The sequence below is a fragment of the Apiospora kogelbergensis genome (assembly GCF_038363985.1).
Source record: "Apiospora kogelbergensis strain CBS 113332 chromosome Unknown utg000008l_segment0_segment0, whole genome shotgun sequence".
Lineage (NCBI taxonomy): Eukaryota > Fungi > Ascomycota > Sordariomycetes > Amphisphaeriales > Apiosporaceae > Apiospora > Apiospora kogelbergensis.
This window is the reverse complement of record NW_027117425.1, coordinates 1,617,026-1,632,695: the sequence shown is the minus strand read 5'-3', so window position 1 is coordinate 1,632,695 and position 15,670 is coordinate 1,617,026. Positions and strand designations below refer to the sequence as shown.

The following is a 15,670-nucleotide window of genomic DNA, read 5'->3' as shown; positions in this document are numbered from 1 at the left end:
AGCTTGCCGCTCAATGGCCCGACCTGGAGCACGTTGCTGCTGGCCGTACCTCTCTTACGGTACATTCGAATCGATACATGTACATATGTGTAGGTACCTGTAAGACGAACGAACGAACGGCGGCCGTCACATTATTTAATTTGACTGATTGTGACTCTGCCGCTGGAAGCAAGGACGTTGTATGCCAGCCATCAATGGCTTCGATGGCTCCGATGGCTTGATCATCAACGAGGGGAGCTAGGAAGATTGACTTTGGGGCGCTGAACAGCCTGGCAGCTTTTCGTCGTCCCACCCCCAACGTCAAGCATGAATCAACATTCGGTGACATGATCTGACAGGCGGGAGGCTGGAAGAGTCTGGAGCAAGCTATAGTGACGAGATAGCGAGACAGCAGCACAGCAGGACGGAGTAGATGCCCAATCGGCCCCCCAGAAGGTGTTTCTCTCTTGGTGTCTGGTGTGCAAGTATCGCTTGCGCTCGACGTACCGCCCGGGGTTCTCTTAGCTGCATATCCGCGACAGCAGTGGAGTGGTGTTCAGGACGGTCCAGGATGGTCCAGGGTGGTCCAGGATATGGCCCAGGAGGAGCTCTGCCCAGCCGCCTTACTTGTTGTAGCCGAGATAAACAGGGAGTAGATTCGTCTGGATACAGTTCTGGGCGGCCATCTCCACCGCATGTAAACAAAAGCAGACCACAGAATCCCTGCACCTGGCTGCCACGCAATATCGCAACCACACAAATAGCCCAACGCACGTCTGCCTCACCCACCTGGATTTGCTCCCTCCTCTTCCTCTCCTCAGTCCCAAACCTGACCGCTTCATTGCATTACCTTCACCCCATCCCCCATACTCTTATTTCAAGCCCAACCAAACGTTGATCTTGATCTACTCTTTCCCCAAACTCCTCCATCTACATCCTCCTCTTCGTCAACCTAAACCTGGAAAAGGAATCGTGAGAAGCACTAGGAACCCGTCTTCCTACTCTTTCTCCCTTCTTTTCTTTCAGTTTTAGAAAGAAGAGCAAGAGGAATCTTCTTGTCTTCCTTTCGCTTCATCGAAAGGTTGTCGAGAAGGATTCTCTCGCCGTCCCAAGGTCGCCAACCTGGACTTTGAAGCCCGCGTCCCCGTTCCCTTCAGCGTCTTCCCCTCGTCCTACAAAGAGACCGCTGAGGTCGAGACCACCACTCAGACCCACGAGGAGCTCGAGATCCAAATCCCCCTAAGAAAGCCGGACGGGTAGGTCAATACTCTTCCACCACTGTCTCTGCTCAACTTCCTCCTCGCCGGGAAGAAGAGATCCGTATCACACGTGAAGAGGAACAATACCGCCGTCCCGGTGTCCATCGTCACGAGTACTACGAGGAACACAGGTTAGTCGCAAACTTTCTCTCTCTCAGTCTCTCTTTTTCCCACGTTCTGTCCGCGTCCATATATATATATATGTCCCCCCCAATACCCCCTTTTTCGCACATATACCGCCTTTTCAAGCGGAGGCGGCAACGTCGGCAGCATACAGCAAAGCGGCGTGGCAGCAATCAGCTGCCACAGCAGCCTAGTTTGCGGTGAAAAATGACCCGTTACAATATTGAAAACACGAGACACCACTTGGCTCCAGCTTCTCGTCTGGTTGCCCGGCCCCAACGTCATTATGGAGAATTTTCCAACTGGACACCCTATCCCTATCCTATATTACGGGGTTTGCATAGAACACCCTGGAACGGAAGCTTGGACTCGCCCAATTGGCTCAAGCTTTGTTTACTCTCCCGGTGCCCGGGTCAATCCTTATATTTTCTTCCCATATCACTCTTGACTTGAGGAACATAGCATCCTTAACTAACCTTCGCTTCCTTACTTCAGACCTTCCAAAAGGCCTACTCCTTCCTACTCTGCCCAAACCGACAGTTACGTTGAGGTTGATCACGAACACCGTCCTCACCACAGCCCTATTGACGTGATTGAACGTGAATACCGCGCCCGTAACTCCCCCAGCTACAAGGAAGATATCCGCGTAGAGACCACCGTCGACGCCCCCTGCCCGCCTCCGTCTCGCCACTCTCACTCGCACTCTCGTCCCGTTTACCAGGAAGAGGTTCGCGTCTCTGAGTCTACCCTTGACACTCCCCACCACCACCACCACTCCCACCACTCCGCCCCCTCCTACCACAAGGAGACCACCGTTGTCGAGGAAACCACCGAGGTCCCTCACGCTCCCAAATCAACCACTCCCAGTAAGTTCAACATGGGATATTACGCTGACGCAAAAGGTTGGGCCGTCCTCAAACGACTCAGTCCAGATCACCCGTGCTAATGTGGGAACCATTAGGTCATCACCACCCTCGCCAATCTCACACAATGGCTGACAAGTACGAGGATGCTCCCGTCCGTGGCGGCGCCTCCCATTCGGGCCCCCCAACACCGTCTCCATCCCTTGCCACCACATCCGCATGGGCGACATCCTGATCCTTCAGGGCCGCCCTTGCCAGGTCATCCGCATCTCCACCTCGGGTGCCACTGGCCAGCACCGTTACCTCGGTGTTGACCTGTTCACCAAGCAGCTGCACGAGGAGTCGTCGCAGGTCCAGCACCCCGGCCCCAGCGTCGTCGTCCAGACCATGTTCGGCCCCGTCTTCAAGCAGTACCGCGTCTTGGACATGCAGGATGGCAACATCGTCGCCATGACCGAGTCCGGTGACGTCAAGCCCGGCCTGCCCGTCTCCGAGCAGGGCAACCTGTGGGGCCGCCTCAACAAGGCTTTCGAGTCTGGCCGCGGCAGCGTTCGTGTCCTTGTCCTCAGCGACGCCGGCCGCGAGCTCGCTGTTGACATGAAGGTCATCCACGGCTCCCGCCTGTAAACGTGTGCATTACATTAACCTGCTTACTTGTTACGATGTACGGAATTATATGGGAGTCAATTTAGTTTTTGGTTGCATACATGAGGAGGTATGCGGCTCGTCGCTGGCTGTCTAGGCCATGGTGTATGTAGTCGGCCTCTTTCTGATGGAAGAAGGGAAAAACTCAGGATCATTCAGTAGATAGGCTTTTCTCAACTGTAAATGATTGGTAATGAATAGGAATTATTGGGAGGTTACAAATCTTGCGTCTCTTTTCTTGCATCGTGTGACTGCCTACTTCTATGCTGCGTCGTCTGCAAACGCACCTTGATGGCCAATCCCAGATGGAGTACTCGTCAACCCGAGACCTTGCCGTTCTGGAGGACGATAAAGAGCCAATCACAAGTTCGGACACAGCTCTTCGTTGTTCCATCCCTTCCCAAGAGCGACCTGGAGCAGCTGTGGAAGCTTCCCCGCCCTGCCTGAGCTTCATGTAAGTACACACCACCAAGATAAGCAGACGAAGGAGTGTCACGTAACCACCTGCTCAACCTGGCGTGGTGCGTGATCTGATCTCCATAAAGCATGCCGAACCCCGACATCTTACACGTCTAGGTATTCATACTTGTTCCTTCTTCGTCGTTTGGGTACTCTACCTCCAGGCACTCGATACGCTTGAATACTGGCCACAATCCAACGTACATCACCACCATCGTCGTTAAAAGGACCGACTGGCACCACTTCAACTTGTAAAGTTCGTGACATCCCAAGTGATTTTTCTTGCCATCAAATCGATAACTCCACCACCTTCTCCTCGGGGCTGTCGTTCTTAGTAGTTGCGATGGGTTCGCATCCGTCCAAAGTGTCGCCCGAGGCGGCCGCCCACGAGAAGGCCGTCCTCGAGCGTCTGCGCACGGTTCAGATCAACGAGGCAGATGATGGCGTCGGTAACGACAATGACGACGGCTTCGTTTATGTTATGACTGAAGAAAAGACCGGCCGCCGTAGCTACGGCGAAGGAGGAATCAGAAAACTGTTTCGCTGCCCCGAGGCTCTCCCCGTTGAGCTCATGGGTGCGTGGCAGTCGAAGGTGCTCGAAGATCCCAAGAACAGGTGACCACGCCTCTCGTCTTCTCCTTCTTTCTCCTCCCTCACTCCTCCCCTATTTCTTATGTCGGCTGCCTGCAGAGGTGTGTATATGGTGAATGAGTCTCAACTTACACAAACGGATACTATCCTCCGTGATCATTACAGACTCGCCCTCTCCGCGCTCAGCAGCGCCAATCCGAAGGACGTCCTGTCGCAGCAGCGCTCGGCGAATATCCTGGCCGATGTGCACGTATTTAACGTCTCCATCGGGCCCTCCGAGGGCGCGCCCATCACAAACCAACGGTCTTCCGGCCGATGTTGGCTGTTCGCATCCACCAATGTCTTCCGCGTTGCGCTCATGAAAAAGTACGGCCTCGCCGAGTTCGAACTGTCCCAGGCCTACCTCTTCTTCTGGGACAAGCTCGAGAAGGCCAACTACTTCCTTGAGAACGTCGTCGAGACTGCTGCCGAGGACCTCGAGGGGAGGCTCATGCAGAGGATGCTGGCAGATCCTGTCAGTGATGGCGGGCAGTGGGACATGGTTTGTAAGTTTCGTTTGATCCTTGTCGGCGTGACAAGGGGAAGCAAAGTGACCAAAGACTGATCCGGTGTTGTTCTCCTGCATTGCAGACAACTTAGTAAACAAGTATGGTCTGGTTCCCCAGGCGTTGTACCCGGATAGCTGGAACGCCATGTCCAGCAGCACGCTCAATTACATAGTGGTCTCGAAGCTGCGCGAGTACGCCTTGAGGCTACGTAAACTGGCCAATGCTTCCGAGACGACGTCCGCGACGCTATCGGCTACCAAGAAGAAGATGATGCGCGAGATCCATCTCATATTGACCCTCACCTTGGGACCGCCTCCGAGCTCAACAGAGAAGTTTGGTATGTCGACAACCGAGGCCCCCTCCTCCTTTCTCCCCCTTTCTCCCTTTTACGACCTGGGTCGATTTCACAGCTTTGATGGCTCGCAAACTAGAAAACATGACGGTTAGGAGATACAAATGATTAACTGACTACTGCTATCGCAGAATGGACATTTAAGGATAAGAACAACAAAGCCCGCACCGTCAGTCTTACGCCTCTGGAATTCGCGCGGGACATTTCCTCACCTGAGTTCCGCATCACCAGCAGTGCCATCGCGGGCATGATCTCGCTGGTGCACGATCCGCGCCACGAGCCGCTCTCGCTGCTGACAGTGGACAGACTGGGCAACATCGTAGGCGGACGCGGTGTGTCTTATGTCAACGTCGACATGGCCCGGCTGAAACAAGCGTGCGTCGCTATGTTGCGGGCAGGGGTCCCCGTCTTCTTCGGATGCGACGTGGGGCAGTCGAGCAATAGCGCGAGCGGCATCATGGACCTGGGTCTCGTCGATTGGACGCTGGGCTTCAATGTCGATTTGCTGGCCAAGACGGTGTCGAAGGCAGACCGTCTGCGCATCGGCGCCAGCGCCATGACCCATGCCATGGTCCTTACCGCCGTCCACGTCGACGAGAAGTCGGGGAAGAGCGTTCGCTGGCGTGTGCAGAACTCGTGGGGCGAGGCGGCTGGGGACCATGGCTGGTTCGTCATGAATGATGCTTGGATGGACGAGTTTGTCTACCAGGCCGTCATCGACCCGCGCTTCTTGGTGAAAGAGGTTCGCGACGTCCTGAAGAAGGACCCAGTGGTGCTGCCGCTCTGGGACCCCATGGGCTCCTTAGCCAGGTAATCACAGTGAAGTGGTCGTTTGGTTCCGGGCTCTAACTAGCCAAATTTCATTGTCGCTGTTTCGTGGTATATTTCCGAGTAGGTATTATCTCGTCAGCTGCCTCCTATAGAGGCATACAATATTGGGAAATTGACTTCATACCAAAATGGTAGTACGGGTACGTACTGATGACTTAATGCGTTGAAGCCGGTGTAGCTGCTCATCGGCTTCCTTCAAAATTCGTGCTATATCCTGGATGGTGTTCCAGGCTGGCTCTTCCTGGTAGAGAAGGGGCTTCCACCCAAGCCGTCACATCACGCTGGCTACTATGCTTGAGGCCGAGCCAGCTGTATGTAGCCCCTATCGTGAACGCTCAGAAGCATATAACACTTGCGACACAGCTCAAAAAGACTTTAAGTGATATATCAATCATTGCTTTTGACAAGCGTCCCGAGACTTTCAAGCCAGATGAGTAATGCCCTTAAATGATTTGGTGATGTTACTTGTATTATGACACAAGGAGAATATCGGATTACATAAAGAAGAAAAGGGGCCGGTTCATAACGTCCTTAAGGGGCACAACACTACCACAGGCAAGTTTCCTACTGATCTCTAACTCATAAAGCCTGTATTTCGGTGACTTAAGAAAGCGCGTAGGCTGTCGTTCGTAATCTACGCAACGGACTCTCATCTTGAACAAAAAAGAATACACAGCACGCCATACCTCAAGATATGACGAGACAAGGCTAGAATGACCCAGTTCGCAAAGGTATCCAAGATAAGAAAACAAAAACCCAGAACTCCTTTCCTTCCCTTTCAATGAGCGCTACCTCCCTGCTACGGAGAACGGGAACGAGAACGGGAACGAGAATGCGGCAAGTGCGCCGGCGTCGGTAATAATTGTTCGGTGTCATCACTGCCCTGTATTTTCTTGTTATTATTGCGGTTGCTGTACCTGCTGACGCCGCTACTAGGCCCCGGGTACGGTGGCGGGTCGCTGCTCGGGGTTAGGCTGGGGCTGCGACTCCGCGACAGCGGGACGGCGTCGGTTTGCTGCTGCTGCCCGTACGGCGACGAGGAGGCGCCGCTGTTCCCAAAGACGCATGGCGTGTGCGCGGGCCAAGGCGTTGTGGTTATGTGGCCACTGTCGCCTTCGCCCTCGTTAACCTTGGTGTATGCCGCGCCGCTGTTGTTGCCACTGGCGGGCTTCTTTGTCTTCTGTACCGCTTTCCAGATCAGCTTGAAGGGCCAGACGATGGCCCTCAGGCCACTGGCGGTGTACAGAGATTTCAAGATGGCATGCCAGGGCCGGAAAGATTTGCCCTCGCGTCGATGCTGCCGTTCTGTATGTACTATAAAGTCAGCAATTTATTCATTCCGGCTATCTCCGTCTTCTTTCTTTGTGTGCTATTGAGCAGACGTAAAGAAGAGTGTATTGTTTTCTGACCTTTACGGCAGTAGCGGACGAGACACCAGATGAACACGACTGTGAAGATGGAGAAATATACAATGAGGACGATGGCCCATGCCGGCAGATGTGACCCGCCACCGCCACCGCCGCCGCCGTGTTGGTGGTAATTACTACCGCCGCCTCCACCACCCACAACCACGACACCGCCGCCCTTGGTGTTACTACCGCTGCTGCTGCTGCTCGTGCCGCCGCTCTTCCCGTTCCCTCCGCCTTTCCCTCCTCCGCCGCCGCTGCCATGGCCTCCACCCCCTCCGTGACCGCCACCGCCTTTGGGTAGCCGTCGCAGAAGCGCTAATGAGACCATTTGTTGCGGCCGGTGGTGACGAAACTGTCTCCGGATTATGGAATGATGTGGGAGAACTTGCACCACCGATGGAATACTGATGCGTTGAGTTTGAGGATGGCCACACACGCGCGCGCCCCGGACTGTATAATAGTCGGGTTGAGTCTGGGTCACGCCCTCGGTTTCGCTGTTATCTTTGTTGCGCGCGCCGCTGCTGCAAGCAAATGATAAACACAACCAAGCACCGCGACTCGTCGCAGTTAGTGTCTCGGTGTTTCAGTTACTCAGGTATGTATGCAGCAAACTTGGTACATACATATCTTTGAAGATAAGGGGAAAGGGCCTCCCGTCGGAGAAGCGAGGAGGGGGGGGAGTCCGTACCAATTGCATGCATACGGGAAACCATCCAATCAAGACTAGGTTGGGCTCAGGCTTGTTTTGAGCGGTTGGTTCCTTGGCGTAATGCTGATTTTGCAGAAAGGAAGAACAAACGTAACTATTGATTGGTTGGGCTGAATAGTTGAGGGTGTCGCATCGTATGTAGGTGTAAGTCAGTTGGTGTGTTGGCAAGGCAGACTTGATACAACTTGTTCGGCAGATCTAACTAGCAGCTGCATATCTAATATATGTTTTGATGAGACGGTTTAGGTTACACGGTTTCTGTGATGAGCCAGCCCTACAATCCGGAGTGAATCGTGACGGAAAGAGAGGTTATCTGCACCCCGCACTATCAACAAACACTAATCCATGAAATCCATGAAAGTGCAGCATGTGCAGTGTTGTTTTTAGACTTCGGCGGCTGACGAGAGACTTCGGACTGCATGTGCTTAGTTGAGGCTCGGATCTCACGTTTCCTTGGCGGGCTGACCGGTCACCGTATCGAAAGTTGGCAAATCAAATCCCCTAATCAGCCTACGTGTTTGGCATGGCGGCTCATGGCAGCAACCGCATCTTCTTGTCCCAGCGCGGGTTCAAGCGAAAAACTAAACGTGAGGTTCTTTCAGGGGTTCAAGAATAGCTGCTTCGATAGTGACTCGATCGTACTGGATGTTTCATACGATAGATAGCATGACGTTAAGGGGGTATATCAGGATGCGTAAATTATGTCCTGAATTACGTTTGGGACACTCAGGGGAGTCGAATTGGGGACTCGAAATCTAGGCTTGGATTAGATAGCTTTGGCTACTACTATGGATCCCCTTGACCATGGTCTCGCGGCTGAGGTGCATCATGTCAATAAGCACCTCCTCGTCGGCCTCGAAGTCCATGCCCTTGGCCCGCGTCTTGAGCGAGTGCTGGGAGTCAAGGATCTTGCGGGCGACGGCCTTCCAGGACAGCGTGGTGCCCGGCGAGACGACCGACTTTTCCTCCACGGGCGCTGCCGTCACGCGCGTATCGAGCAGCTTCCCACCCTCCTTGCGCACGACGCCATCGACAATCACCATCTCGATATCGCTCGGGTTGCTGTGCAGCACGATGGCGGCAACGGGGTTCTCCGAGGCGGCGGCCAGCATGCCCGGGCTGTCCGTATCGAACACTAGGATGTCGGCTTTCATACCCACCTTCAAGCTGCCCACCTCGCCCTGCAGGCCCGCGGCCCGGGCGCCGCCGAGGGTGCCCAGGTTGAAGACCTGCTCGGCCGCGAAGCCCGTGTCGCGCGACCACAAGCCCTGCGAGGCGAACCACTCGCCGCGCTCGAACCGCGCCGCCTGGAGCATCATGCGCATCTGGCCCGGTATGCCCGGCACGCCCCAGCTGTGGCAGTCGACGCCCAGGCTGGCGTGGTCGTAGTGGTCCGGCCGCAGCGCGACGGGGAATAGGCCCATCTGTAGTTCTGTGTTGGGCGTGCTTGAGACGCAGGCGCCTGACGCGCGGTACAGGTCCGCGTCCACGTCGTGGGGCGACGTCGCGTGCGCCAGCAAGACGTCGGGCCCCAGCAAGCCGTGCGAGTGAAGCACCTGGACCGCCGTGGGACCGCCGCGGCCCGCGCCCGTGTTGGTGAGGGCGCCGCCGAGGGCATGTGACGTGATGACCTTGGCAGGGCGGCCGTGGGCCGGGTCACGCAGGTCCGCGTAGAAGCGCTTTAGCACGTCGGCCGGCGCGTACAGGCTGTCGTTGGCATACCCCATGTGCACCCGGCCGTCCCCATCTCCACCGTTGCCGCTACCGCTACCGCTACCGCCGAAGGGCCCCGCTTTCGCGAGCGCCCGGTAGATCGACAGGCTCTCCTCCGAGAAGGTGTCGTCCTCCACCTTGAGCGGGGCGAGGGACACGAGGCGCCGCGCTGGCGTGAAGCAGTACACGGCACGCAGGCCAGAGGACACCAGAGCCTGGATGGCGGCTTGGGCTGTGCGGGAGAGAGTGAGCAAGATGGGAAAAAGGGCTAGTTACGCCATGGATCGAGGATTCATCCTGTTCCAGGGTGGAGGGGAGGCAACAGAAGCAAGATGGCGAAAGCCTGGAAGGAAAAAGAGGAGGCAGGCCAGGTAACAAGTCGTCACTTACGATGGTCAGGGGTCGGGTTACAGTGGGAGTGATCTACGACAGTGGTGGTCCCGGCGTCGATGGACTCGAGGGCACCGGCCAGCTCCCCCCAAAAGAGGTCCTCAGGGCTCCAGAGGGTGGCGGTAAAATTGCCTCGGGGAATGTAGGGAACGAGGCCGTGGTCGTCGTGGGCGCCCTTGTACTGGGTCTGCCACAGATGGCGATGGGTGTCGACGAAGCCAGGGCTAATGATCTTGTCCCGACAATCCACGACTCGGGTGTTTTCGGGACAGTGCTGAAGCAGGTCCGGACCGATTCTCGAGATGAGTGAGTCGATGATTAGGAGGTCAGCTGTTGTCGGAGCGATGTGGTTCGACTCGTTGTGGAGCAGCAGCGTGCCGCCTTGTAGCAGGATAACGCTGGATGGTGCCATTTTCAGCCTTTTGGGAGCCGCGTCGACGGGGGAAGCTAGCAAGGAAAATGCAGGTGTGATAAGATAGCACGGCGCTTGGCTCGACGGTATCTCTGATTATCGCCATCCTGGGAGGTGAGGCGATAGTCGTATTTATAGGCAGAAAGCGCATTCCGACGTGTGAGTCTTGTCGGGAAAAGAAGGATGCAAAGCTGCGTCTTTACCCACTTGCTCCTACTACGGTACGATGTCTGTGTGTTGCAATCGCAACCGTCCGGTGGTTCGGCCGACGTCAAAGGACGAAAGGACGAGAAGACGAGAAGACGAGATTATCTAAGCTGAAAAATGTCGTGTAGCCGTCCAGATCGAGGCTGGGCTTGGAACTGCTGTGACTCTTTCTCATGTCGGCACGCAATCCGTCCCTGGCCAACTCCACTTATACCCGCGATTCGTCCGGCGCATCAACTGCCACCCGGTCGGGTCATTGTCACAAGACTTTGGGACTCAAGCCTGGAGCTGAGCGCCTGCAATTTGGCAGTGCTGATTGCCTATGATTAGATTAATCACTCCATTGCCCCCCCTTTCCCGTCCATACAACGCTCGTCAGGCAGCTACTGCTACCACCAACACCACCAACACGTCGGGGATAGTTTGGTGATGTTTGCTGCCCAGACTGCCCATGTTGGATGTTGGACTGGCTGATAAGATAAGCAAGCAACTGCGCACTTCCGAACGCCGATGTTTCTTCAAATCCGTCCCGTCTTTCTCCCAGTCCTGATTTTGGTCTGACCAGTTTTGCAGACACCACCAAGTCGGGCCTTCTCCATGATCCAACACTCAAGCCGCCAGCCATGGCCCCGTCGGACGGCATGTTGCTTGTGGATTCCAGTGAGGTCTTTGTTAGAGAAGTGAGGGAAATCGAATCGAACACGGAAGAAACTCTGTTCAATGGCTCCTCTCCGAAAAATGTGTCGCGCATGTCCACCTATATTCGCCGGACCTTATTCACAACACGGGCCATGTTGCGATGAGGGATGCGAGAGAGGCCCAGTCACAGTCATGGATTGGCATTCCGGTATGGGATGACATTTTGATTTGCTACCAGTGCTCAAGGGCTTCGCCCATTCAGACGGCCCAAGCCTCACTTTCCGGCACTCATTTAAATATCGCCTGACTTGCGACGCCCAAGGGTTGACTGTGTTCTCGCTGTTCCCTGGTATATTGTCAATATTCAATAGCAAACATTCAAAACAACCTTCCTCGCCTGCCTCTGCCTCGAAACATCAAGCGCACCTCCGAAACTCTAAACGTCTACCACTTACATCCAATACACCTTAAATAGAATTCATACCTGCCTGGCCCTACAGCCTCCCAACCCAACAAGTACTCGTCGACATCTCATCACTACTTTGTACCCCTCACTCTTCATCTCGCTCTTATATATATATAGCCTGGAAGACCCGTCTGTCTACTGCATCCCTATCTCTTCCAACTCATTCACCCATCCATCCATCAGCCATCAGCCATCATGCCTTGTCCCCAGCTCGTCCATCAGCTTCTCTATCGCGACTACGGCGCTGCCTCCATCAGTAGCGCCATGGGCGAGGCCATCCGGGCCCATGCCCGAGCCATGGAGCTCGCAGAAGAGCTCGGCTTCGACTCGGCGCCCTCTTCGCCTGCTCCCTCTTCGCCTGCCATGTCCCCCATGATGGGCCCCACGACTCCCGCTCTCAGTGATATCGAGGACATGGATGCCTCAGATGCATCGCCGTCGCCCCCTCGCAAGAAGAAGCGAGTTCATATGCCAGAGCCCGAGGTAGGTTCAAGCGGCCCCGCGCCCGAAAAACCCAATCCTCAACCACATGGCACATGAAAGTCTAACCTCCTTCTTCTACTATAGGGCTGCACCCCGTCTTGATCACCAAGAGGGAACGTGATATTGCCTCCCAGCATAACACATGGGACACTACTCCACTCTACTCTACCCGAAAATATATCTTCACCACCGTTGCGATGCCGCAGGATGGCCTCCTTTCTGATGAAAGAAGAAGCCGACACGGCACGAGCAATCGACAGCGGCACGTGACCCAGAAATGGCAACCTACGAAGCACGTCTTCGTGTCATCATGAGAACAATTTGTTGGACTAGAGCCTTCTCATAAGTGGTATGTAGCCAAAGTGCATCATCTCTTAAGCCTACAGCTTCACCTTCTCGAGCAAGGACCTAACAGACGGCCAGACCAGGAACCATCGCTTCCCGACCTAAACCTCAGAGGGAGTCGCTACACTGTCCCCAGTCAGTGTCAATCAGATCTCCCCAGCTAGCCTTCAAGTATCTTGTTGTCTCAACACCTCGATGCGCATCCATGGTTTCACCCAGATGCTGGAACTAGTTGGCAACATCCACCGCCGGCTATTTTTAACGACCATCAAAAGGGTTGAAACATTCCAGCACGGGGTGAATGTGCTTTGGCTCATCTACTTGGGGGACTCGGCCAACGTCCTCATAGGTCCTCCGTGTCGCCTGCGCCAATTGGGGCCGGGCCACGTGCTGGCTTGAGCAGGGCGGCAGTCGCATCGCGAGGTCTGTTTCCAACCGCCGAGCTCAAGAGTGGATGGGGTTTGATACATTACGGGTTCGAGCCAAATATATACCCAGGCACATAGTTTTAAGAACATATTAAAAGAACGCCCAGACTTTTTGTGAAGCTGTTCTCCTGAATTTGTAGCTCCACACCTAACGCGAGTCAGTTTGGCCAGCTTGTGGGAAGCTTTGTGACTTGGTGACTGAGGTAACATCGAAGTTTCATATACTCTTTGGTACTAGCCGCCTAGGGTTGCCGAGAGTGCTGATCCGCAATAGCTCGAAAACGAAGAGATCTGATCATCCAGATTGCTGCAAGATCCATCTGACGAATCTCTTATGATCGTTCTAAGATTGATATGTTCTCCATCGCCTAGACATAGTTTCGGTGAGCACCACCATGGTGAGATGGCAACAAAAGGCATTTACAGTCCACACCGAGCTCCTTGTGAAGCCGCACGTGAAGCCGCACTAACAGTAGTATGGTGATCTCTTTGACCATCGTGCGTTTACCAGGCGGGACCCGGGGCTCCTAGGTCTGGTGACGGGACCCCCAGGTCTCGACTCGGCGCTCGAGCTCCTGGACAACGTCACCGACCTCGTCCGCAAGCTCGACATCCTCAACCACGTGGAACCCTCAAAGGCACCGCCCAGGAGCCTAAGGAAGGTCCAATCCATGGCCCACGACGTCTTCGGCCTCTTGTTGTCCAACCCGAACAAGGCGGCGGCGGAGCTGATTAGCACCAGTCTTGGCAACACCAATGTGCACAGCGTCGCCATCGGCGCCCTGGAGACGGGGGAGAACAGCGAAAATGACACGGACAACCCCAACATCGACCGTGATACCAACACAGCGTCTTCTGGCAGCATTTACCCCCTTGCCGACCCCGTCTGGCTCAACGTCCCGCACGCCATGCTCGGCGTCGCCTAGCAGAGCGCTGAGTACGTCGCCTATGCCATCAACTACGCCTCGGCCATCACAACCGCCGGGTGGGACAGCAGCGCCGCCGTGCGTAAGGGCGTTTGTTTGGTTACCTGGCCGCGAAGCAGTAGGCCTACGGCTCGCAGTTCGTGCAAGCGCTTCGTCGGCATGGTGGGGTCTCCGTCTGGGTGCCCGCGACGTCGCTGCACTTGGGTTTCCTGGGCGAAATGGTGAGGCTGCAGCAAGGCGAGTCGGCCTCGGCGACAAGCGGGCCGTGGGTGTCGCCAACGTCAAGTTCTAGACAGCCTGCGGTCCCGGAATCGTGATGGCCGTCTTCTGCGAGCATGCGAGCATCCTTGTGTACGCCCTCGCTCACGCCTCCAAGCACGCGCTGACTCACGGCAGACCGGGAAACGTGTAGCGAGTCGATCTATACGATATCTGCTCGAACCTCGCCCATGTGATTGATGGCGACCGAGGCGCTGTTCTCCTACGCTGCTGCTGCTGCTGCTGCTGCTGCTGAGGCTTCTTAGTTAGCGATTATCGAGAACTAAAATGGTATGAAGGCCCTATCGGATGGACTGACCGCCCCTAGACAGAGAGAGCTACCCGTAACCGCCGTCATATTTGATGCACACAGGTACTCAAATAACATTGCTAATAATTATAGTCAACATATAATGATGCTTGAAAAGATATGAGATATTGGTGTCTGCTATATTGAAGCAGCGTGTGCAAAAGCAATCCGTTGTCCGGGCGAATTAGTCCCTGGAATTTACGAGCTACCCCTATCTGTCACTCTTCTATATGAGAAATAGGGGTAGCTCGTAAATTTCAGGGGTACTGGGCACAATACTTTCGAGCTCTGCAACAAAGTGCAACCCTCCTTCTATTACTAGCATATGTACTTTAGCATCTGCCATCTCAAATGGCCCATACTGTATATCGGTAGAGAGCTGCCCCCTGATGAGGTATGTATTCCTGTCATCTGTGGTGCAATGAGCTTTGGCAGGGTACATCATTAAGGCAGGGGGCTCTTTTCATTTTATTCCACAACCTGGCTACCAAAGTACTGATAAGGTATAACCATGTACACGCACATACACATGCACATGGCAGGCTTGCCAGATTGAACGAACGACCGGCCATTGAGTTTCCGGTGTCAGGAGAAACCTGGGGGTGGATGAGCGAACGGACGGTAAGACGGGTAAGGTCAAACAAACAAGAGCTACTACAAACAGACTTTCCCGACCAAACACAAACCCAAACCACCGGGATCAGTCAGATGGCGTTCGTGAGGCTATTCTGCTGGACGGACGAGCGAGCGCCCCGAGCTACTGGGAAGGGAAAACTAGGTTTGTCGTTTGTCAGTCGAACTAACTTCACACGTCCGTTCTCTAAATAAGGAAGGGGGCGCCTGACTAAGTGACCGACCGCGTACGCCCCCTAAACGTCCGTTCCATTTCTACATTTACATCTGCATGGAAGCCGCAAGGGGACGGGCTAGATAGACGATGCAGCTCCACATGAGGCTTGTCGGTCAAGTAGCACAACAAAGTCTGTTCGCGCGCACGAGCGACGTGAGAAGTCCCAGATAGGAAAGGAATAAGGTAGTAAAGCCACAGCGCCTGCCAGTCAGTGAGAACGGGTGGTGGCGCTATGTCACTGAACCCCCCCCAATTCCCCCGGGCTGGTTACCCCAACTTCTTTCTAGGTGTGAGTACTCCCCGCTTCCTATCAATAATCGACAGGAGAGACATGTTTGATTTGCATCCCAGATATGTCTCTACGTGGCTATGGGGACTGTAATGCAATTATTGGCCCAAGGACAGACCCTGGAGAAGTCCAACTAGCAGTAAAAGAAGAAACAACCCCCCTCCCCGGTTCAACCCCCTGATTGCC

At 54.9% G+C, this 15,670-nt stretch overlaps 7 protein-coding genes across 7 annotated transcripts; 5 read left to right on the top strand and 2 right to left on the bottom strand.

Moving 5' to 3' along the window:
* Positions 1-550: 550 nt before the first annotated feature.
* Positions 551-2,307, top strand: PG998_012493 (uncharacterized protein; the record flags this gene model as incomplete). The annotated part of the gene is made up of 3 exons (XM_066879309.1): positions 551-563; positions 1,189-1,369; positions 1,857-2,307. 3 exons carry the CDS (start codon positions 551-553, stop codon positions 2,305-2,307), a joined length of 645 nt encoding a protein of 214 aa, XP_066725693.1.
* Positions 2,308-2,443: 136 nt separating this feature from the next.
* Positions 2,444-2,851, top strand: PG998_012492 (uncharacterized protein; the record flags this gene model as incomplete). Its single annotated transcript, XM_066879308.1, has 1 exon — positions 2,444-2,851. One exon carries the CDS (start codon positions 2,444-2,446, stop codon positions 2,849-2,851), a length of 408 nt encoding a protein of 135 aa, XP_066725692.1.
* Positions 2,852-3,671: 820 nt separating this feature from the next.
* On the top strand, positions 3,672-5,633 carry PG998_012491 (peptidase C1-like family protein; the record flags this gene model as incomplete). Its single annotated transcript, XM_066879307.1, has 4 exons — positions 3,672-3,943; positions 4,085-4,464; positions 4,550-4,804; positions 4,951-5,633. The coding sequence occupies 4 exons, from the start codon at positions 3,672-3,674 to the stop codon at positions 5,631-5,633; spliced, it is 1,590 nt and encodes a 529-aa protein (XP_066725691.1).
* Positions 5,634-6,449: 816 nt separating this feature from the next.
* PG998_012490 (uncharacterized protein) lies at positions 6,450-7,387 on the bottom strand (the record flags this gene model as incomplete). The annotated part of the gene is made up of 2 exons (XM_066879306.1): positions 6,450-6,955; positions 7,060-7,387. The coding sequence occupies 2 exons, from the start codon at positions 7,385-7,387 to the stop codon at positions 6,450-6,452; spliced, it is 834 nt and encodes a 277-aa protein (XP_066725690.1).
* A 1,136-nt stretch (positions 7,388-8,523) lies between these two features.
* On the bottom strand, positions 8,524-10,308 carry PG998_012489 (uncharacterized protein; the record flags this gene model as incomplete). Its single annotated transcript, XM_066879305.1, has 2 exons — positions 9,872-10,308; positions 8,524-9,713 (listed from the first exon to the last, which is right to left on the bottom strand). Exons 1-2 carry the CDS (start codon positions 10,281-10,283, stop codon positions 8,524-8,526), a joined length of 1,602 nt encoding a protein of 533 aa, XP_066725689.1. The 5' UTR covers positions 10,284-10,308.
* Positions 10,309-11,790: 1,482 nt separating this feature from the next.
* Positions 11,791-12,135, top strand: PG998_012488 (uncharacterized protein; the record flags this gene model as incomplete). The annotated part of the gene is made up of 1 exon (XM_066879304.1): positions 11,791-12,135. The coding sequence occupies one exon, from the start codon at positions 11,791-11,793 to the stop codon at positions 12,133-12,135; it is 345 nt and encodes a 114-aa protein (XP_066725688.1).
* A 1,111-nt stretch (positions 12,136-13,246) lies between these two features.
* PG998_012487 (uncharacterized protein) lies at positions 13,247-13,777 on the top strand (the record flags this gene model as incomplete). The annotated part of the gene is made up of 2 exons (XM_066879303.1): positions 13,247-13,249; positions 13,328-13,777. The coding sequence occupies 2 exons, from the start codon at positions 13,247-13,249 to the stop codon at positions 13,775-13,777; spliced, it is 453 nt and encodes a 150-aa protein (XP_066725687.1).
* Between the last annotated feature and the right edge of the window lie 1,893 nt (positions 13,778-15,670).